This window comes from Diabrotica virgifera, chromosome 7 (genome assembly GCF_917563875.1).
Source record: "Diabrotica virgifera virgifera chromosome 7, PGI_DIABVI_V3a".
Lineage (NCBI taxonomy): Eukaryota > Metazoa > Arthropoda > Insecta > Coleoptera > Chrysomelidae > Diabrotica > Diabrotica virgifera.
The window spans coordinates 194,748,920-194,773,557 of NC_065449.1; the positions used below are offsets into that span (position 1 = coordinate 194,748,920).

The 24,638-nt window shown below is 32.2% G+C and overlaps 2 protein-coding genes across 3 annotated transcripts in view; one reads left to right on the forward strand and one right to left on the reverse strand.

Moving 5' to 3' along the window:
- Positions 1 to 24,638, reverse strand: part of LOC114329602 (synaptotagmin-15-like) — a 465,421-nt gene that overhangs the window by 377,100 nt on the left and 63,683 nt on the right. The gene's annotated exons all lie outside the window — the stretch shown is intronic.
- LOC114329606 (deoxycytidylate deaminase) overlaps positions 12,976 to 24,638 on the forward strand; it is a 32,743-nt gene continuing 21,080 nt past the window's right edge. The window contains exons 1-2 of one of the 2 annotated variants that reach the window (XM_028278774.2): positions 12,976 to 13,109; positions 18,079 to 18,287. In XM_028278774.2, coding sequence (XP_028134575.1) covers positions 13,096 to 13,109; positions 18,079 to 18,287 — 223 coding nt within the window. In that variant the 5' untranslated portion in view covers positions 12,976 to 13,095. The remainder of the gene's footprint in view (positions 13,110 to 18,078; positions 18,288 to 24,638) is intronic. The other variant, XM_028278773.2, reaches the window with a different exon arrangement.

Below are 24,638 nucleotides of genomic sequence, written 5' to 3' on the forward strand. Positions count from 1 at the left end.
CAGATGGATGCTGCAGTGAAGACAAAAGGGAAGGAATTCTACACTATGCAATTCACAATCCCCGTCTGCAGCTTGGTAAAGTTCCAACGGAAAATGGACCTAGGTACTGTATATGATTAATACTAATATAAAATTAAAATAAAAATGTATACCATTTTTATTCAGTTGCAATGCAAAGGCAAAATAATCTTATTTTTCACTTAGAATACGGAGCGACGTCCAGCACTCTGAATCGACGATTTTCGACTCTTATTGGAGTCATCATCGGAGAGGCCTAGGCCTGCTGCTCTCTACTCGAAGTGACCAACCATGAAAGCTTACCCCCACATTACAACTGACGTGTATGGATTAGGTGACTAGCGTCATCTGGCAATTGAAAGGTAAAGTTTTCAATCCTAATAGCAACATTTATAATATTAAAAAATATTAAAAATATCACTAAAAGATATATGTAAATTAAAAACCTATTGGTCCATTTCCCTGGTGACACCTCCAAGGCTTCTACAATATGCAAGCCAGATGGATGCTGCAGTGAAGACAAAGGGAAGAAATTTTAAACTATGCGATTCACAACCCCCGTCTGCAACTTTTTACTATTTTAGGGTTACAAAAATATGTATCTACCTATCATAGCACATGTAAAAAGTTGTTGGCCTACATGTAGAGTATATGGGTTTAAAGAATCATTTAATATGACCAATTGTCTTTAAAAGTCTCCATTTAAGAAACCTTTTTAAGTTTTCTATAACACTGCCTGCACTTAAAGTGTCTTTTAACAAGGTTTTAAAAGCACCTTCATAGCCGCTTTAAAACCAGTTGCTTAAAAAAACAAAGTTTTAAGAAGGTTTGTATTTTTGGTTTTATTGATTTCTTTCAGAGTGGACCTTTTTATGCTGAAAGCGGTTTTATTGCAACCTTAAGGTTTACTTAAAAACCAAATGGTTTTAATATTAGTTTTATTCTGCAGTTTAAAAGCATCCTTAGAAAACTTAATAAACCCGTTCGGGTTTATTAAGTTCGTTTATTAAACGTCATTTAATGTTTTCATATCTAAACCGTACCGGAGAGACTGCGTGACTTATCGTATTAGAATTTTATAAGATTAGATATTAAAATTATTATTTAAAATTTAATTATGTTAAATAAATAATTGTTTTAAAATAATTTTTTAATCGACCTTATGAGTTTATTAATAGTCCGTTCTTTCCCCTCCTGGTGGTGAAAAAATATTCGTCCAAAGAAAGTCAGGAAATAGACAAACTGGCTAATTTTAAGTAACTTTTGTTCTATAGAGTTTTTTCACTAAGTCAATACTTTTCGAGTTATTTGGCAGTGAATATGTTCATTTTTCAACAAAATAACCACGCTTTTAGACGGTTTTTCGCAAATAACTCAAATATTAAGTATTTTCTCGAAAAAACATTCTTAGCAAAAATATAGCCTGTAAAAAAATTTAAAAAAATAGTGTATATATATCACTTCTCTACACCTAGTAGAAGCAGAGTTATAGCTAATGAAAAATAGGTTCACATTCGTCAAATTCCAAATGGAATACTTTAACGTGTAATAGCCAAAAATGAAGCACACTTCGGGGAAAACTCATTACAACGTATTTAAATTGTTTAAAAAAAGCTTCATTTTTATTTTATTAGAAAAATTCTAGCATCAAAATTAAACAAGTTACGCTCAAAATAAAGTTAGTCCCTTTTGGTTTTGGTAAAAAAATCGAGAAAATCACCCCCTGATTAGTATCTTAAAATGAACTTAATCGTTACGACTTCACAAGTTTCTTGACTCGTGTATATATTGTTTATATTATGATCTGTAAGTTTCATCGGTTCAAAGTCCTTATTATTGAAAGGGCTGTAGTTAAAAGGGGTTGAACGAGTCACTGATCACGAATATATGCAAATTTAGAAACACCAAATCTCAATCAATTTTTGTCTAACAGAAAAACAAAAAAATACATGATATTCAGAAAAAAAAATCTGATTTTTTTGTTTTTCGAGATTTTTGGTATCTCTAACAGTTTTTAAGTTATTTTGAAAAATAGCATATTTTTCAAAATTAAAATTTTTAAAAATTTTATTTTGAAACCAAATTTTTTCAAAAATAAGCACTTTAAGACGATGAAACTTGCAGATCATATAAACACAATATAAGTAAAATAATTTGTGGAGCGGTAACGATTAATTTCATTTAAGTTGCTAATTAGCGGGTGGTCTTCCCGATTTTTTTTTGCAAAAACAAAAGGGACCAACTTTATTTTGAGCGTAACTTGCTTAAATTTAAAGCTAGAAACCTTTTTGTAAAAACAGAAATAAAGCTTTTTTTAAACACTTTAAAAAAGTTATAATGGGGTTTTCTAAAAAAGTGCTTAATTTTTTGGATATTTTACGTCGAAATATTCTATTTGAAATTTGGTGAATATGAATCTATTTTTCATTGGCTATAACTCTAGTTCTACGAGATTAAGAGACCTAACGCGTACACCATTTTTTTTACTTTTTTATAGGCTATATTTTTGCTAAGAACGTTTTTTTCGACAAAATACTTACTTTTTGATTTATTTGCGAAAAACCGATTAAAAATGTGGTTATTTTGTTGAAAAATGAACATGTTCACTAGCCAATATCTCGAAAAGTGTTGACTTGGCGAAAAAGCTCTATAGAACAAAAGTTACTTAAAATTAGTCAGTTTACTCATTTCCGGACTTATTTTGGACATATATTTTTTCACCCCCAAGAGGGGGTGAAAGTCACCTCCAGGGCAAAAGCACACATCGGCACAATATCACTTTTTTTCTTTGACATGTAAGCTATACGTATGCCAAATTTCATGTCAATCCAAGCGGTTCTTTAAAATTTAGAGCAAAAACCGTGAAAGAATGGACTATAATTACTATTATATTAAAATAGTCGTTTTATCTAGACAGATAATATCATTTCTATGAGCAATTAAAATTATTAAAAACTAAATCAGCGAAGCCCATTATTTAGATTTTGGATTGTAACTGTTATCAGAACTGATAGCTCAAAATATTAGTAAGAGAAATAAGATTTTTCTCGTGACATATCCCCCTCCAAGCCGAAACCAAATTTTTTGAGTAGTACGGACATCTATATTATAGGTCTGGATCCCGCGTATGAAAAAAAAGTTGATTAATAGCAAGCTGAAAATTTGTTAATAGCTTGAGGGTGTCTAGTTGGATAACCTTTGATATATGGGAACACTGGAACAGGGGCAGTTTTAATTGTGGAACAGGTTAAAAATTTGGAACGGTCACACCACGAAAACGGCACATTTATTTTGTCCGACAGAACAGACTTAAACTCTCCGAACAGAGATTAAACTCTCATGCAAAAATCGGACTGCTATTTATCACCTGTCATAATTCCTGTCATTTGACATATTCTACATGTTCCACTCATTAAAACGCCCGTTTGGTGATAAATAGAAGTCTGATTTTTAGATGAGAGTTTAATCTCTGCTCGGAGAGTTTAAGTCTGTTCTGTCGGACAAAATAAATGTGCCGTTTTCCTGGTGTGGCCGTTCCAATTTTTTAACCTGTTCCACAATTAAAACTGCCCCTGTCCCAGTGTTCCCATATATCAAAGTTTGTTCGACTAGACACCCTTAAGCTAATAACAAATTTTCAGCTTGCTATTAATCAACTTTTTTTTCATACGCGGGATCCAGACCTATTAATAACCTTTATGTTTCCTGCAGCCGATTTTGTTGATATACATATTTATAAACAAATGAAGATCAAAAAACGGTAAATTTTCGCTTATTTCGTCTATAACCGAAAAGTTAAGCATTTTAAACAAATTTGAGAGTAAGAAGCTCATAAATCGTCTAAAAAATTTCAATATGGCGTACGCTGAATATGTCTATCCTTATTGGTTGCTTAGAAAATTGCAAAATAAATCATAAATTTTGACTTTTTATAAATATTCATAACTTATCTAAAAATTAACTTAGAATCTTCTTATTACACGAATTCCTGAGACTTCTGGTGTTTAAATTAGATTTTAAATTTCAAAGCAATTGGTCAAATAGTTTAAAAGTTATTTAATTTGATTTTCCCAAATTCATTTTTTTTGCCACACTATAAGTCAGAAAATTATGAGGTTACAGTAAGACTTCTGACAGTTTATGGAAGAAGAACATTTATACTATTAACTTAATTAAAAAAATAATAACAAAAATAATTTTAAACAGTGTAAAATTATTTTGCAAGAACACGTCGATTTTTTGCTTACTTATAATCAATTAGAATAACTGTTTAATCGTTACCCGTAGAAAAATTATGTTTTCATATTTGGAAAGACTGAATTTTTATACACATTTAACCCTGCTGTCCTGTTCGGGTCTATTTGACCCAAAAAATAGTTTATTTCTTATTTTACAAAATATTACCCGGCGTAACGATTTGGTGTTTCATGACTTTATTACCTAATATGAGTTCTTTCAATTGCATATGAGATAAATAATCAACTTCCTGATTTTTTTGATAAAAATGAAATTGTTACCTAGGGTATGTTCGGGTCAATATGACCCGCGTATTTAAACCGTTAAAAATTACCTGTTTATGTGTGTTTAGTTGGCAGTATTCTATATTGGTAGTACCTGTGTGTTTGTCAGCCAGATACGTCTGTAAATAAAAACAGGTTTCTGCAAGCTAGAACTTGTAAAATAAACAACTGTAGTATAGCTGGACGATGTTGCAAACCAAATTGTAAATATGACCAACACGGAAAAACAGCAGGTCTTTGAAACCAACTGGAAAGACATGAATAAAGTTGGTTTCCAAGCATACATTGGTCTCTTATTTTTAGCTCGAGTTTATAAGTCCCATGGTGAATCAACTAAAAGTTTGTGGAACAAAGAAACGAGTCGTAGTATATTTCAATCAACAATGTCGCTTGATATATTTACAAAAAGTGTGCAAGTAATACGTTTTGATAACAAAACTACTAGACAGGATAGGATACTAGACGTTTTGATAAACTTGCTGCACTACGTGAAATTTATGAAACATAGGTAGAAAATGTACCAACATTCTATAACCCTGATGAAAATGTTACCGTCGATAAGCAACTAGCCTTTTAGAGGCCGCTCTCCCTTCAAATGGTACATTCCAAGCAAGCCAGCGAAATATGGCACAAAAGTTTGGATTTTATGTAGTTATAAATAGTAAAACTTCTTATGCTCTAAAATTGCCGATCTATACAGGAATGCGTGTGATGTGTGACTTGAGTAGCCATTTGGAAGCCCACAATATTACGTGTAATAACTTTTTTACATCGTCAAATTTAGGAAAATTTCTTCTATCACAAAATAGATACAATGCCGGGATTATAAGTAAAATAAACCGGAGCTTTCAGCAAAAATCGCGAATAAAGAAGGTCATAGCTCGTCTTTTTGCTTCACGCAAGATACCACTGTTGTTGACAATATTCACAAAAATGATAAAAATGTTGTTCTTATGAGTAATTTGCATTATGAATCGATGCATCGTGCATCACTTTCATCAAATAAAAAGCCCCAAATTATTTTAGATTACAATTCCAATAAGGGAGCAGTGGATATTCTAGATTAGTTTCTTGGCACGTATACATGTGATAAGAGATAAATCGCTGGCCAATGATTGTTTTTTATAATGTGCTGGACATTTCTGCCTACAACGCGTTCGTGTTATGGGCATCAATATATTGTATCCAATGGAATAACAATAAACTGGTAAAACGGCGAATTTTTCTTGAGGAATTGGGAAAAAACTAATGAAGCCAGTCATCATTTCCAGAAAAATATACCAATAACTAAAGACTCTCACGAACTGGTAAAAAGGACACGAGCAGAAACAAGTAGACAAGATGGAAATGCTAGTGAACCATCTATGGACAATCTAACTCCGCCTGCTTAACGAGCACGCTGTAAACTTGCCCTAAAAACGATGACAAGACTAATTATCATGTTATATATATCATAAACATATGAGTAAAATCCATTCTTTTTATTACTGTCAGTTGTAAACTGAATTAAATTTTTGTAGATATTTGTTACTAGGCTTTTTTTAAAGAAAAAAATACTTTTTGTTTTTGTTAATAAGGTTTAATTTACATTAACAACATAATTTTTGTTTAACTAACCATAATTTCTTGTTAATAAAGTTTTATTTATCACCATTATCTTATTTTATTTCGATTAAGGAGCGTTAACCATAGTTGGGTCATATTGACCCGAACAGTACATTTGTGTAGTTGACTCGAACGGGACAGCAGGGTTAAAAAGAAAAACAATTGTCCTAGGACAATTAACGACGAAGTTAGCCCCCTTTTTTTAATTCACATGTTTTTGCAAAATAATTTTACAGTATTTAAAATTATTTTTTGTCATTTTTTTTAATTAAATTAATAGTATAAATCTTCTTCTTTCATAAACTATCCAAAGTATTAGTGTAACTTCATCATTCTCTGACTTATAGCGTTGCAAAAAAAATTAATTTGCGAAAAACAAATTAAATACCTTTTAAACTATTTGACCAATTCCTTTGAAATTTAGCGTATGATTTAAGCACCAGAAGTCTCAGCATTTCGTGTAATAAGAACGTTTAAGTTAATTTTTACATAAGTTATGAAAATTTATAAAAACTCAAAATTTTTTATATGATTTATGAGCTTCTCACTCTCAAATTTGTTTAAAATACTTAACTTTGTGGTTATAGACGAAAAAAGCGAAAATTTACGGTTTCTTGATATTCATTTGTTTATAACTATGTATATCATCTATGTATACAATCTTTCGGTACTGGGACTCTCTGAAACTCACTGGAGAGGTAAAGGGCATTTTAAAACAACTGCTGGCAACGTCGTCTATTTTTCAGGCCCAGATAACAAAAGTACAAATGGAGTCGCAATAATTGTACCCTCTAAACTTAACGACTGCGTAATTGGATATAATACTATTGATGACAGGATAATATCCCTTAAAATGAGAATATCCACCAGTACCCTACACCTTGTCCAGGTATACGCTCCTACAACAGCTGCACAGGAAGAAGACATCAACAGGTTCTATGGTCGTCTAGAAGAAACTGTTCGTGCTATTCCGAATCGTGAACTCATCATAATTCTAGGAGATTTTAACGCCAAAGTGGGGTCATCTTATGAAAATATTGAAGGAGTGCTGGGCAAAAATGGACTGGGACAGAGAAATGAGAATGGCGACCGTCTAGTGGAGTTGTGTGTAGAACAACATGTTACAATTACAAACACGTTATATCAACATCATCCACGGAAATTATACACATGGCGCAGCCCAGACGGACGAACAAGGAATCAAATAGACTACATCCTAATAAGATCAAGATGGAAGTCGTCGGCCATCAACTGTAAAACATATCCTGGCGCAGACTGTGAAAGCGATCATCAACTCCTGGTATTGAACGTTCGACTTCGTTTTAAAGTTCCCAAAAGAAGACCCCAGAGAAAAGTCATGTCCCTAAATCCATCAAAAATCAATGACTTCCAACACAACCTAGAAGAAGCTTTCTCTTTAGACCAAGTAGATAGTGACCCTGAGAGCACTTGGATTTATTTCAAAGATAAGGTAATCGAGGCTGCAAAAGACTGTGAGGCCACGGTTTCCACTGGTCGTAAGCCATGGATATCCGATAATACGTGGACTGTGATTCAATGCAGAAAAGAACACAAAACTAGACACGGAACAAACGATGAATACAGAGCGTTATCGAAAGAAATCAAAAAACAGTGCCGCAAAGACAAAGCTTATTACATCTCTCAAATATGCAGAGAGATAGAGGAACATGGCTGTTGAAATAAACCGAGGGATTTATTCCAGAAGATCAAACTCCTTACCAGAGAATTTGAACCTCAAACGTGGTCTGTAATAGATAAGGAAGGTAATCTAAAGACCGATACTGACGAAATATTGGAAACATGGCGAAACTACTGTGACGAGCTATATAAAAATAACGAGGTATCAGCAGAACATCAGTGGCCCTCTAACTACCCTAGAGAACCTACTGTCTTACTCGCTGAAGTCAAAGATGCAATTAAATCACTAAACAGAAATAAATCCCCAGGCATTGATTCAATACCATGTGAAATACTACAGTTAGTAGGTGACAAAGGAATACATATCATTCATTCTATCTCTGTCGCTGTTTTGAATTAAGGAAAATGGCCATCTGATTGGTGCACCTCAATTTATATCCCGCTACACAAAAAAGGAACTACTACCAGATGTGAAAACTACCGCACACTGTCACTAATAACACATGCTAGTAAAATCTTGTTGCATATCATCAAAAACAGATTAAAAACCCATCTACATTACCAAATATCTCAGGAACAAGCGGGATTTGTAAAGGGTAAAGGTACAAGGGAACAAATCCTGAACCTGAGACAACTTATTGAAAAGTCTAGAAAATTTCAAGTACCTATGATTATATGCTTCGTTGACTACCAAAAAGCATTTGATTGTGTAAGCTGGATAAATCTGTGGTCAATTTTAATAGAAATGGGCGCACCAATGCACCTGGTGACACTTATTAAAAGTCTGTACCAGTCTAATATAGCGACAGTACGACTAGATCAGAAGTTCTGAAACCAATTCAAGACCGAGAGAGGTGTTAGACAAGGATGCGTGTTGTCACCTGACTTATTTAACATTTATGGTGAACATGTCATGAGGATGATTTTAGAAGGATGGGCCGGTGGAGTAACAGTAGCCGGTAGGAAAATCTCCAATTTGAGATTTTCTGATGACACTGCACTTATAGCAGCAAATGAGCAAGAAATGTTTGATCTTCTGCGAAGAGTTGAGCACGAAAGCAATAAAGTTGGTTTGAAAATCAATAAAGCTAAGGCAAAAATAATGGTGGTCGACAGATTCGACACTATTCAACTGACTAACATATTACAGGAATACCAGATAGTAAACACCTTTGTCTATCTCGGGTCTAGTATAACTAACGGTGGCAACTGTGAAGCAGAAGTTCGGAGACGTATTGGTATGGCAAAAAATGCGATGAGTCGCCTAACTAAAGTTTGGAGAGACAGATCTATCTCTCAAAATATCAAGATGAGACTGTTGAATGCCCTTGTATTCTCAATATTTCTATACGGAGCAGAGACTTGGACACTTCGCGCATGCGAGCGCCAAAAAATTGATGCCTTTGAGATGTGGTGCTGGAGAAGAATGCTGCGCATACCATGGACAGCTCATAGGACAAACGTTTCCATTCTAAACCAACTAAATATTAAAAAAGCTGTCCACAATATGTCTGCAACGAAATCTGCAATTCTTTGGTCACGTGGTTCGCAGAGGTGACGACAGTTTGGAGAGATTAATCGTTTCTGGAAACGTTCCGGGGAGAAGATCAAGAGGACGATCACCAACTAGATGGTCCGACCAAATAAAGAATTCAGCTGGAAACTCATTCTGCGAAGCTCTTAGAGCAGCTGAAGATAGAGACCAATGGAGAAACATTGTTAGGAATACTGGAAGAAATCACGATCCTCAGTAATGAGGAAACGACAAGAGAGAGAGAGAGATGTATATCATCAAAATCGGATGCAGGAAACATATAGGTTATTAATATAGATGTCCATACTAATCAAAAAATTTGGTTTCGGCCTGGAGGGGGTTGTGTCACCAACAGGATATTTTTTTTCCTTATTTCTTTGAACTATATCTATAACTGGAATATGAACATTTCAGAATTCTGATGCACTATCTAATACGATGCATCTTAATAAAACAGATAGATGTAAAGGTGGACTATTTTAAAAATAATTAATTATGGGACTAATAGTGAGACGAGAAAATTCAGGAAACTAGATTAGACCTAATGGCTTTGGAAAAAGAAACGCGATATTATAAGTCTCGCTACATATGTACGAGAAAATAATTTGTTTATCTCGTATACATCTAGAAATCCCTAAAAGAAGGATAAGATGGTACAGAGGAACCCCGATAAGTCGGCCCCTGATAACCCGGAAGTCCGGCTAACCCGGACCGATTTTTAACAGACAAACATTTTAACAATAAAAATGTATGTAATATAATATTTGAGAGATAATGTGTATTTGTGTAATTTGAACTATACGATAGTAAAAATGACTCATGGCACACGGCGGCAGAGCAACGTTAATTGTCTCGGATTATCGGAAACAACAGGCACCTGTATTCTTTTATTTATTTCAAACTGTCTTAGCATTGTTAAAAAAAGACTAATGTTGAAAAAAGACTGACTATTAAAAAAAATTTTTTAAACAATGGCCTTAGTCTCCACTGTTCTTAAATAACGTAACATTGTTCCGATTGTGACCGTATTGTGTGTAGTACAGCCGTATTTTTCATTACCTTACTTCAGATAGGTTTGTGTTTCATGAAATGAAAAATACTCTATACTCATACTCTATACAACTATGCGTAATTTAGATGTGTATTTTGCATATATATATTTCATTTTATTTCAATTATAACGGAGTTTCTCTGTAAGTATACCGTATTTTATTAATTTTTAAAATATTCTCCGGATAACCCAGATTTTCGATAACCCGGATCGTCCGCGGTCCCGGTTAATCCGATTTATCGTGGTTCCACTGTACATTAATACGAAACAATATCGATCATAGAATAATAAAGCAAAGATACAGAAATAGTTGCAAAATAGCAAAAATCTGTACGGGGGAATATAAACTCTGATGGTCATTTATAGCACAACCTAGAGTAAAATGGAATAATAAAAAAAATATAAACAAAACACAACTAAGTACTTATGAGAGAAGAAAAAACAATAAATCAAAAAATATGAGCTACAGTCATGGATGTTCACGTAAGTTAAAACAACTCGGTAGTTGAAGAATAAAGTGATAGAATTACGAAACCCTTTAACGAAATAAATATTAACAGAAAATAATTTAGACATCAAATTTAGAACAATATATAAATAAAAAATAACCATTCCCAAGGTGAAGAACTACAGAGTTTTGTACACAACTGACAGAAAAATGCAAAGAAAAAACCTTACCTGAAATACAGTATGCGGCAAAATATACAGTACTGAATAAATAAATGTTAAAATGTTTACGGTTATTTATATCCCAGAGAACGGGAGTTATCGCCAGCGGCGCACAACCCACGTACATGCGACACTATGTATAAACGAAATTTTCGATTTTCTAAATCTGACTGAATTGAAAATTGGACAAACTCCCATCCTAAAGTATATTAAAAGACTCGCCCATCCATTTTTCAAACATCCATTTTGGGTCGAGGGTGTGGATTTTACACCCCTTCCCATTTAGGATCTGTTTTTCGTTCTCGTCCCCAAAACTCAAAAAAATTTCGAAAATTTAAGTTCGTCCTTTGCGGCTTCTGATAGTACTGATCATTACCTACCTTTCCAACGCATGTTTAATTTTGAAAATCGGTTATACCATTCAAAAGTTACCGAGCTAAGAAATTTTTTTCAATTTTGATTTAAAAAGGGGAAAATGTTTGTATGTATGTATGTGTGTATGTATGTATGTTTGTGGAAAAGTTTCACCAATCTAAATTTTTTTTCTGTGTTTCAAAAGGGGCTCAGGACCGATTCAGAACCGGTGTAGTTTGTGACTTTTGACCACCCATAAGCCAACTATAGGTACAAAACGGCACATTTTTTGGGGGTATATATCTTAGGTTCTAGGAGAGTCAGGAAAACCGCAAATACACCAAATCAATAGCGTTAAGTTAGGCTTTCAAATGGTGCCTAAGCGGTTAGGATCAGACACACACGTGGCTCAGTATAGCCAAAAAACTGAAAAACTAAACTTTGAAAATTCTGGTTTTTCGAATAAATATATTTCCAAAATGTGACCAAATCTATTTCCTATGGAAAGAACGGGTTTTCAAGCTCAATAATTCCTGTAATACCTTCAGTTATCATACTTGACCTTAAATGCATCAGATTCTACTTGTCAATAGGTTTCAAACTCATGTTTAGTGGTTAAAATCGGTTAAGCCGCTTCGAAGTTATCAAAGCTCCAAAGTATAATCCATTTGACCATTATCGCCGAAATCGTTTATGTAGTTTTAGTGGGTACGACGCTAAATTTGATGTGAAAATTCGAGTTCATTTACCGGCCATCCCAATATTTTTTTCAATCTATTTCGAATAGAAAAAAAATCTAGTGTACATTCGATGGGCACTAGATCATTTGAGAGATAATGCTAGAAAGACGACCATTTATAACGTTTAACGTGGAATCGAAAAACATTAGATTCAACTTCATACATTTAATTTATAAATAACTTTGAAAAACTCCTGATACAAGAATAAAAAACCGCTAAACGCCGTAAAAATGAGTGGCGGTTACAATATTCCAGCTACAAAAGAGCTGATATGAATATTACGTGGCGCGAAAACGTATTTTCATTTTGTTGGAAAATCAAATTCTAGTTTTATTTTTAAAAGATTTTTTCATAATATTTGCTAAATTTGAAGTAAGCGCGCCACAAAAGAGTTTCAAAATTCAAACTGTAAAAGAGGACGTCAATACTAAAAAGTGGACGAAACTAAAAGAGGAAGTCAATACTTACTTTTCCTCCCTTGAATGATTACTGCCCTCCGCTACGCGTCGGGCAGTAAACTGCATTCTCGGGAGGAAAAGTAGCACTTTCCTCCCTTGTTATACAAATAGCTATTTCATCAAATCATGTGGTCATAACAGCTGTGGATGCGTATTTTGCAGCTCTTCTAGATTCTCACTTCAGGAATGGAATTTATAAATGGAAATCTCGTTGGAATAAGCCTATTGATGTTCAGGAAGACTATGCTGAACAATAGATTGTATTTCAAATGATAAAATTGTATTTTTTATCGAACCTCAAAACTTATTGAACAGACTATTGATAGTAACGCTGATAAAATATCACTTATAAACTAACGCTGGACCAAGGAATTATGACGCATCTCATAAATATCATTCGAACTAATCTAATCAACGAATTCCATCAGTAAAAATTAGTATAAATATAGTGAAAATTTAAATATAAGAAATTAATAATTTGTGTACAATGGCAGGCAGGAGGTAAGTATCCTCTTAATAATATTAAACAGTAAGGTCTCTTTTTATGCGGATTATTTTAATGCGAATTTGAAGTTGTACGGATTGTATTCCATCCAAAAATTTTTATTATTAACAACTGGTATAATTAATATTAACTATTCCCATCCAGATATCAGTAATCTGAGGGTTTGCAATTCGGGTATTCCCCTTGTATTGTCACATGATGTAGCATGTAGCTATTAAATCAATCTAAGTTTAACATTGAAAGGTATAACCTGTAATTGTTTTGAAATTAAATTTAACTGTTTAAGTATTTAAGAGTTTAAACGTTGCGGCTTCAAGTTGCAGTATAGTAAACAGCACGTTTTGATTTCTGTATTGAAACATTTAATTAAGTGTCGTAAAGTTTTATGTTCCATTAGAAGAGGTTTTTGCAATCTTAATATCGCTAATCTGCGTTTTTAATTTCTCCTTTAAGAGGCAACAACAGTCAGTAGCGATCAACAGGTAGCAACAAACTCGGTCCAAAATTGCGGCTGTAATTTTGAATATTTTGTGAGACATTTGGCACACATATTCGTAATATACGCTCTGAGCTTCGTTGGTGTCGCTCCTAGCGGTTACTAATTCAACTTTCACCGGTAATTTTTAAATTTATTATTTAATTGTTATCGCTTAATATTTACAACGCAAAAAAGTAATTAAATTGTAATCGATTTTTTTAAGATTTTGCTAATCATTTTGACGTTCTATTGATAAAATATGAATTTCTTAGTTCTGATACTTTCAAAATTATCGTGTAGATGGCGCTAAGATTAATTTATAATTACATATTACGGAACATTAAAAAAACTTAAATTCAGTATTTAAAACGTAAGTATATTTAAGGTAAAAATATATACCACAACTTTGACCAACTAATATTTTTTATAATTAATGTTTTTAATTTTAATTTTAAATTAATCACTTTGACATATATGTCAAATTTCCGGTAAACGTTTACAGACTTGTCACTACTGGCGCTCGTGACTTTGTAAATATCCCCTCTACGTACGAGCTCACAGCGTATAATAAAGTATGGCGGTACAGAGCCCAATTTGAGAAATATGTTAATATGTGAAAATTACTCTACAACTAAATAAAATATTGCAAAAAGAGCCTGTACCGGCATTAAGAAGAATAAAAAATAAACTTTCTTCAAAAAAACTTTTTTATCCCATGCCTAGATTTTGTGTCATAATGGACCTAGTAAAAGTTTTTATCTCTAACAAGAAATCGGACATATTATAACTAAATACATGATTAGTCAAAATAGAGAAAGTGTCACTGTCATTTTGACAAACGTACGTCAGATTTCTGTTCTGTTATTTGCATAGGGATTACGAACACTCTACGGCGCTACGGTAAAACATGGCGGATACGATTCGTATCGAGTGTTCGTAATCCCTATGCAGATAACGGGGGTAAGAGCACGCCAAATAGAATTCTATTTTGCTGACATCACAAAATAATATTTCACAATGGGAGAATCGACGGTTGCTGGACAACGTGACGTCACTAAAATATAATTCTATTTGGCGTGCTCTCACCCCAGAAATCTCTCACTGAACAGAAATCTGACGCAGGTTTGTCAAAATAACAGTGACACTTACTCTATGTTGACTAGTCAGTTATTTAGTTATAATAAATATGTTCGATTTCTTGTTAGAGATAAAAAATTTTACGAGATCCAATATGACACAAAATCTAGGCATGGGATGAAAAAGTTTATTTGAAGAAAGTTTATTTTTTTGTTCTTCTTAATGGCGACACAGGCTCCTTTTTGCAATATTTTATTTAGTTATAGACTAATTTCCACATACTAACATATTTCTCAAATTGGGCTCTATGCCGCCATTCTGTATTATAATACAATACGAATATGTGTGCCAAATATCTCGAAAAAATATTGAAAATTACAACCATAAACTTGGACCGCGTTTGTTGCTACCTGTTGATCGCTACTATTGCTTCTTATGATTTTATTTGGCCCAATGGAGAAAAAAAACATCAAAGACACAATTTTTGTTAGACGAACGTCCACCATTTTATGGATTTTAGAAAACAACGGAACGTATCCCTACTTTTCCAATGCAAGTAAAGACTTTTTTATGCGATTTTTTTATATGCGGTTTTCTGAAGAACGTATCTACCGCATAAAACGAGACCTTACAGTACTCAGCTTTGTTTTTAAACCAAGAGTAGTAAACTGCAAAGATAGATTTACACCCAATAAAGTCACTAGAAATATTACCAAACACATCTTGACGGTAATCCGTAAGTATTATATTATACTAATACGTCGCTAAACAGTTCTAAAAACAGAGTAAAAATCGAAAAATTAAAGGAACAACGCAGGAAATACAAAAAATCGCTGATAAAGGTAACTTAATTATCCTATGAAATGCCAATGATGTCAAAATTTTATAAATATCATTAACGTCAAAATTTGATAACAGTGGAGTAAACTTGCCTTTGGTTAGACAAATTACAATCAAGCTTTACGATGCGGGAAATTTGAATTACTCCTCTTGGTTTAAAAACAAACTATAGTGATTTTGTCTGTCGCCATGCGACGGGGAATACAGTCAGTTACCTTATACAGTCAGCGCACTCATAATTTAATGCAGTCACTGAAGGTTTTAACCTCCGATTTCGTTGAACCTCCATAGATTTTCATGAAAACTGGTGAGTAATTAGAGGATACCTCAAAGAACAAAGGTGACATGATGCCACCTTGCGCTTTTACCCTGTGGTGGATGCCACCCCTTCTCGTGGGTAAAAATTATTTTATTAAAAATCATACCATAAGTCGATAGAGGGACAAATTATAAGCAAAATTTGTTATATAAAGTTATTAAAATAAATCAACACTTTTGGAGATATTAAAGACCAAAAATTTTATATTTTCGTAAAAAAATGCATGTTTTAAATCGGTTTTTCACGTATAAATCAAAAACTATAAGCTTTTACAAAAAAGTTGTAATTACTGAAATTAAAGATAATAAAAAACTGAATGCATTCCTCAAATAAAGAACTAAACTAATGTTAGTCCAAAGTGAGTTATTGGTAATTGAATGTGTATTTTTTTCGACGAGTACTCAAATCTAAATATTCAAGCTTAAATAACGGGAAAACCATGCAATGTATAAAATATTCCTGCAAAACATTTGTCAAAGTACTTCGCAATACCTATCAAATGAGCTTCAGAACAAGGTAATAGCGTCAATATTAAGTAAGTTATAATGAAAACAAAAGAACCGTTTCGAATTTTTTAGGAAAAAGTGAAAAATAAAACTTACGCCATTTCCACAAAAATTAAAATTTATAGTAATCCTTACAAGAACTTTTTATATTAGCATAAGTAATGTTTTCGATAATTTTGACCGGTTTAGAATGCATCTTTTTGAAAAATAGATATAATTTAAAAAATCATAATTTTTAAAATTATTTTAATTCTCATATTATTTTGAGAATACTCCAAAAATACCCAATATACGTAAAAAATTTAACGAAATTTTAATTAGTTTTTTCTGTGCCAAAATTTGCCAAAATTTAAATAAAATATTTAATATTTTACCTGTTTTACTATTTCTATAGGGTAGAAAATCACCGAAATAGAAACGATTAAATCTTAAATTTTTGCTGTGGGTACCATGCAACCGGAGCCATTTAACCTTTTATTTAAAAAAAAGTAAGGGGTTCAGAAGATTAGTTTTAACGTGCTTAAATAGCACTTGGAATTAGCTTTCAAACAGTTTTTAGATGAACCTGATATCGTAAACACGAACGGAGTTATTAAAAAAAATCACATTTCTTGGAAAAATTATTAAAAGATAAATTTTGAAAAAATTTTAGAGCATAAATTTTAATGCTATCAACATGTTCTGGGGCTCATTTGATAGATATTTTTAAGTACTTTGACAAATGTTTAATAAGTTTATGTTATAAAATGCATCAAAATCCCGTTATTTCAGCTTGAATACTTAGAGTTTTTTACTCGCCGAAAAAAATTACATTCAATTATCTGTAACTCACTTTTACGTTAAAAAGTTTTTCTAGAAAGAGGTATATTTCATTTTTTATTAGCTTCAATTTTGATAATTACAAGTTTCTTGAAAAAGCTTACACTTTTTGAGTTATTGATGAAAAATTGGTTATAAACATGCATTTTTCCCAAGAAAAATTAAAATCTTTGATCTTTAATAACTTAAAAAGTTGAGATTTATTTTAATAACTTTATACAACAAATTTTGCTTGAAATTTGTCCCTCTATCGAATTATAGGGCTATTTTTAATAAAATAATTTTCACCGGCGAGAAGGGGTGGCATCCACCCCAGAGTAAAAGCGCAAGTTGGCACCATCTCACCTTTGTTCCTTGAGATATTCTCTAACCACTCACCAATTTTCATGCAAATCGATGGAGGTTCAACGAAATCGGAGGTAATAGCTCATATCCACCTTCAGTGACTCCACTAATTTTTTGTGACATCCGTCTATTTTATCGTATCTCCTTCCAATTTTTTTCTGATTCTCCCAATTTTTTCTGGCACCGTCAAATCTTATCTGAAACCCTCCATTTTTTTTCTGACTTAGTTTTTTATAGTTTTTATTTTATAACTCGGAATTTAGGTTTCTCGTCCCAAAAAAAACCCCACTTACCAAATTTCGTGTTTTTATTCCTTGCCTGTCAGGAAATATTCAAAAATAAATCAAATAAATTTTTAACTTTAGACACCGTATACAGGTTATTTTCAACTTTAGTTCTAAGGTAAATTAGCTTAAATCGAGCTATTTTAAGCTCAGACTCTATGGTTAAGCTATGGTCCACTCATTACCAAACACCCTGTATATAAAAATGGTTTGGTGTGGTAGAAATGAAAAAAAAAATGTCGATATATGCTCTGCTTATGGGGGTAAACCACTCGCCTAATAATATAAATGTTACAGCGATTATATGGAACCCAACGAATACTTTATGGAAGTTGCTAAGTTAGCAGCCAAAAGAAGTAAAGATCCAAAAACGCAAGTAGGTGCTTGCATCGTAAATAGGGATAAAGTTGTGGTTAGTATTGGTCATAACCACATGCCCAAAGATTCTGATGGATTTTTCTGGGCGGGGAAAGAGGAAAATCCCTATAACAATAAACTCATGTATGGTAAGTAAAAATAGATATAGTCCGTTCGCTAAACTCAGACACAACTGGCTGGTGATTTTAGCAAGTAATTTTTCCAATTTGACAAAATGGGCAAAAAATAATTACTAAATAGTTAGTAATTACTAAATATTTAGTAATTTTGCAAATTTTGTCACAATTGGCAAAAAACAAAAGAATTACCTACTAAAATCATTAGCCAGTTGTGTCTTAGTGAACCGATTATATTTACGTTTTACCATAGACAACGAAGCATTTAAAAATCTAAAAATTAGTGGGTATCAAAATTTTTACATTATGGTTTTATATTAACACTTAAACAAAAAAAAAGCGACTTTTTTATTCACTTCAATATTGTGAAAAAAATAGGCACTGTATATAAAACCGTGGAATAGACGATTTTTTTTTTAAAACTTGCTATTTAAAATTAGATTTTATATATTAGATGTTTATAAAAAGAAAGTTGTTGCAAATTAAACCCGAAACTAAGCGTTTTTTTAATTTTTAAACGCTTTTATTTAGTTCAATAGTTTGCGTCAAATTTTTAGACGTTAATTTGACTGCCTTTTCTTCAACACAAATGAATGAAAATTGGCAGACATATGAATTCACGGGAACAATACACGAATAGTCAAAAAAAAAATTTTTTTTTTCATGTTCTTTAATTGTTTAAAGTAAAAGAAAAAGATTTTAATGGAAAACGCTTAAATTCTCTTGTTTTTTACAACGTAAAAATCTGAAACTTTTAGGGATTGTATAGTTAATGATTTGAACAATACATAATTTCACTTTTTACGTTAATTGTTTACACGTTATGCTTCAATAATAAACAATAAAATTTCAAATTTTTTGCCGATTCCGACTACTTTTCGTGTTAGTACATTATATGTTTTATACATATTTTAATAAACATGACGATATATTTTATTGTTTGAAAAGTGTAAGATTAAAAAGTAAAAAATAAAAAAATATGAAAAAAATTTTAAGAAACGCTTTTCTTTAGTTACGAGTGACTAAAATTAAAAATATCATAAAAAAATCAACTAAAAAGCAAAAAATAAAAAGAAATTGAAAAAATCTAACACATTCGTTAAAGAAAAGCGTGGGGCGAAAACCGTTTATTCGATAAACACGCGCCACGCTTTTCTTTGACGGATGTGTTAGATTTTTTAATTTTTTTGATTTTTAGCTTTTTAGTTGATTTTGTTATATTATTTTTAATTTTAGTCACTCGTAACTAAAGAAAAGCGTTTCTTAAATTTTTTTTTCATATTTTTTATTCATAATTATTAAAATAAACAATAAAAATATTTAAAATATATTCCACAATCTGAGTTTTGATGTAGTTATATGTGCAAAAGGTGGGTCCGATCGGTCGAGTAGATTTTAACCATTATCGAGCGGTTCAATTTTACACCGGTAACAGACGGCATTGGTACAACTATACCTGTTATACATTTTCTTAAAAAATCCTTAATCTAAAGGAAAATATTTGTTCGTTTTAAGATAATATTATTTAATACTAGCATAACCGGTTAAAAAAATTTTTACTATTGCAATAAATAAATAATACTATTCGGTAATTTGTTCTTGTACGAATTTACAAACAAAGATTAGAAGCCGCTTTTAAGTGACCCTCCTTATCTATCATAAATTATTGAAATTACTGTAAAAATAAATCCAGAAATAGTGGTCGTAAACAAATTCTAGGAAGAGTAGCATTGTATTGTATTTCATTCACATGTTCTTTGGTGCTTGCCAATACGTGTAGGTATACCTGAAAATTATCATGAGTTTTAATGATTCTACATTTAGTTTGCCGACATGCCGACAAAAGAGGTATACATAGAATCGGCAAAGAAAACTTGTATGAGATATGGATATGCAGTCTCTGCCACTAATACGTGCAGTAATGTCTCGTGATCGTTTTAAACCATGCTAAAATCTATAAATTTGACAACGAAGATACCCGCCAATAACGCAAAAGAGCCGATAAGTCTGCACTCATACGAGATATATCTGGACAATGCTGAATAAAACTGCAACAAGTCTACAAACCATCCCAATGAATAACCATAGATAAAAAATAATTTTTTCTATTTAGAGGCCGCACAAAATTTACATAATATATATCTTCCAAACCCACTAAATATGGTATTTGTAATGCATTAAATACGAAAGAAATCCTTTGTAAAAGGTATAAATTTTTTTATCAAAAATCCCTTAAAAGGGCTACATCACAACAAAACGTTTTCGATTTTTATAAAAGATCATCATTAGTGTTCGATAAACTGGGTGCTAGCTGAGCCACAAAAGAAAAATATCTGGGTGAAAACCCAGATATTTTTTATACCTTATATGATATTTATATTTATATTTCTTCTTGATATTTATATTTCTTTTGTGGCTCAGCTAGCATCCAGTTTATCGCACACTGATGATGATCTTTTATAAAAAATCGAAAACGTTTTGTTGTGATGTAGCCCTTATAAGGGATTTTTAATAAAAAATTTTATACCTTTTACAAAGGATTTCTTTCCAATTTTGTGATTGATGGTATACAGCCAACTACAGGAAAACTTTTTCTTTTCCTTGTGGATTTTGCATTAAATACCTTATTCCTTACAAATTCAACTTTATATTTGAAAAACAGCATATTTATGTTTCCCGTCAAGTTAACGTTGGCGAACGAACAGTTTTGAATCTGGTCACGTCTTATAAAGATTCTGGGCGAAATGTTACCACAGATAACTTCTTACCAGTTTTGAACTTGCTAAAATCTAGATTTCATGTCATATGACATGAAATGTCATATGACAGTGCTCTTTTAGAAAAAATAAGAGATTTCTACTCACCAATATGAAAGTCAGTTAGAAAAGAACTACATATTTTTTCCACAAATCTTGCATACAATAATGATGCTATTGTATGATCTTATTTGCCACAGAAAAACAAAGCAGTAGTGTTACTCTCGTCCATGCATATAACAGGACAAGTAGCCGGAAATGATTGAGTATTAGAGTAAAATTAAAGGGGGGTTGATACCATGGATAAAATGCTGGGTGAATATAAAATCACACGTCTAACATTGCTTTGGCTCTTGGCCTTTTTTTATAATATGATTGACGTCACTGGTTTAGCATCCTACATTATATCGAGAGCACGATCCATTACAAAAAAAGAGTTGTGTAGTAGGGTGCATCGAAAAAGGCGAAAAAAAATTTTTTTTTTCCGATGGGAAAGTAATACTTCACAAAATTTGCCCAATCAACTGTTAAGTATTTTGGTAAAATTTTTTCGAAATTTGGAAAATATTTTCTGCCCCCCACTCAAGACAATTAAAAATTTTGAGAAAATGTTAACAGACGAAAAAATTTTTTATTTCGAAACGAAAATGTAATAGCTCACAAAAGTTACCTAACAAACTATTTAATAGTTTAGTAAAATTGTGTTGAAATAAAAAAATATTTCTGCCCCCCACGGCAACTAATATTTAGAAAAAATACATTAATATGCGAATTTTTTTTGTAAGGGAAATGTAATACCTTATATAATTTGAATAAATAAATTTGGTTTAAATTCGAAAATATTTTCTGGTTTCACAAGGCAATTAAAAGTTTACTTAACCCGGCATTGGTCGCTAGGTAGGTTGTTACGCGAGTGGTCGCGCGTGAGATTTTCTCTCACATATTTAACTTTTGCCTTTCTTCACAATATTTTACAAAAAAAATGAGGTTTCATCAACGATAAAGCCATTTGCTTTAAAAAGACACGACTTTTTTCTGTTTTATTATTATTATCTATATAATAAATGTGACTATTGACGCCGCCAATATTTTTAACAATGAAAAATATATGGTAAGTGACCATCTACAATCTACAACTAACCCGTGAATCAGAATACCTATAGGATTTTCATATCATCGACCACATCCACGGCGCCTTTTATTACATCATAAAAGGATATTATTTTAGGTTTTAGGGGGGAAAATAAAATTAATTTTTATACACACTTGGTGACGCCGGTGGTCGCTTGATGAGAGAATCTCTCACATGAAGCGCACTGACTCAACAATATGGTGATACTAAGTAAACTGAGTCACTATCTGAGCGGACGAGTCTATTAGATTGTCGAGGGAGGATAGTTAGGAGACTAGAAGGAACTGCAGCGCGTATAATTTCCCAGAAAAAAAGTTGTGCGCAATTTTCTAAAACCATGAGAGAAAATCTCATATAGCGACCACTGGCGGGTTAAGGAAAGTATACTAAAACATTCTTTTTATAACAAAATAGCCTAACTTATCCATTCTCTGACGTCACCTAAGTTTTTTAATACTAAAATAAATATAAAGCAAAGTACAAAATTAGGTATATAAATATTACAAAAAAATATGGTAAAAGCAATCTATTCGAAGATGTCTTCCGATTTAGCATTAAAGTGAGACATAGTTTTTCTGGAATCAATTCGAGTTTTTATAAATCCATCCCTCGAATACGCTCCACAAACTGCTAGAGAAGCATGTGTCACAAGCTTGACACATTGTTCTACACATTGTTTGTGGCAGTGATATTCCTCAATCTCAATGTTAAAAGGGTCTAAGTTAGGATTCTTAATAAAATCTCGCAGATTGTCATTCTAAAATCTAGAGAATATAGGTGGTATCGTAAGGTGTTATTCTTGTTAGTTAATTAACTCAAAGTAGTCGTTTATATCAAAATTTGTATAGGAGAAAGTTTGAAGACCCTCACGTTTTTTTATTTGGACACTGACAAACTTCTTTTGATGTCCAAGGGGTAGATCATTTGAATGTCGCAAACATATATACCACTGAAGCGGTTTTTAAGACGTTCTTCTAACAGCCGTATTACATCACCCTTAGCTCCAGTATTTAAGAGTGTTTCGTCACATGCAATAGCTGGATTTGATACTTTCTGATATACCAGAGAGCGGATACCCATATCTGAAATATTTGGACCCTGGCCCATGCACAAGTGTTATGTGTTCTTCCACGATCGATTGACCATAAAACTTGATACGGTTTTTTACTTGAGCTAAAATTTTGTCTTTGCGTCGGTAACTTTCTTCTTTTACCGTTGTTCTCTCTGATTATATTTGTTTTTGTTTTCCCTATCAATCGAGCTTATCACCATTTTTCTGGGACCTCTTTGATTTAATAGAAATTCGCGATCATCTAGAGGTACTTTTTAAAATTTGCTACAAAGACAATTAATCAGAGTGTCACAATTGCATGCTGCAATATCGAAACGTGTAGTTTTAGTTTTGTTCTTAAAGGATTGAATTTTATTTTTGTAAAATTCACTGTTTTGTCTATTCTTAAATGGTTTCATAAGTTTCATATATTTGTCATGATAGGCTTTTAAAAGCTGAATAATTCTTGTATGTTAAATTATTGGAATTAAAGCCTTTTTCCATATTTCCTCCAATTTAATTGCAACTTTTTCGGCAATACCAGAAAATTCTGGCTCTTTCTTGTTGAGATTTTTATCCTCTTGCAACCAAAAAACATTTTCAGGTATATTTGGTGGTTGCCCAAAAATGGGGAGGTCCACAGTTCATCTTGATTTTAATCTCCATGGTCCTGGTTTATCTATTTTAAAAATCTTTAATTTACAAACAACAATAATAACAAAGTAAGGCAGCGCACCAAACATAAGTGAACATTTCACGCACGGATTCACGAAGCGGGACATTTCGAAGGGGTTGGGGAGACTAAAAAAACAAATAAAACTTTAAATATTGTTTAAATTTGTAATTGAAAACATTTTAAAATTTCTTTAATTGATCTGAGATCGAGTTAGCACATATTTTATTCCAAATAATATAAATTGAAATTTCCATAAAAATCAGATATATAATAAAATTCAAGGTCGTTGGGGGGGCAGAAATTTCGCTTAGAAAAAAAAATTAAAAATACTAACATGCTGAAAAATAACACTAGCAATTTTTTCACGCTATTAGATATAACATTTCGAACTTTTATTTTTTCGATGCACCCTATTGTGTAGTATGTTTTCTACCTTTGTGTGACGAAAATTCTTTTTCCGACATCTACATATTGCGAAAATCCACACTACCAATCATTTTTGTATTTTGATTCAAATAAACTATCACTTAAATACAACATGAACATATATTAATTTTTTATAACATTTATTTAAAAAAAATACAAGGTACACACGTACCTATGCCGTCGTTTATGGCGGAAGGAAAAATTTAAGCACCCTGCTGCGAACTGAATAAAGATTTGTTTGTTATATTTGGCTCACATAATCTACTGGATAAACATAGAGACGTCACAAAAGTTCAAGTCTCTATCTCGTTAACAAAAAAAG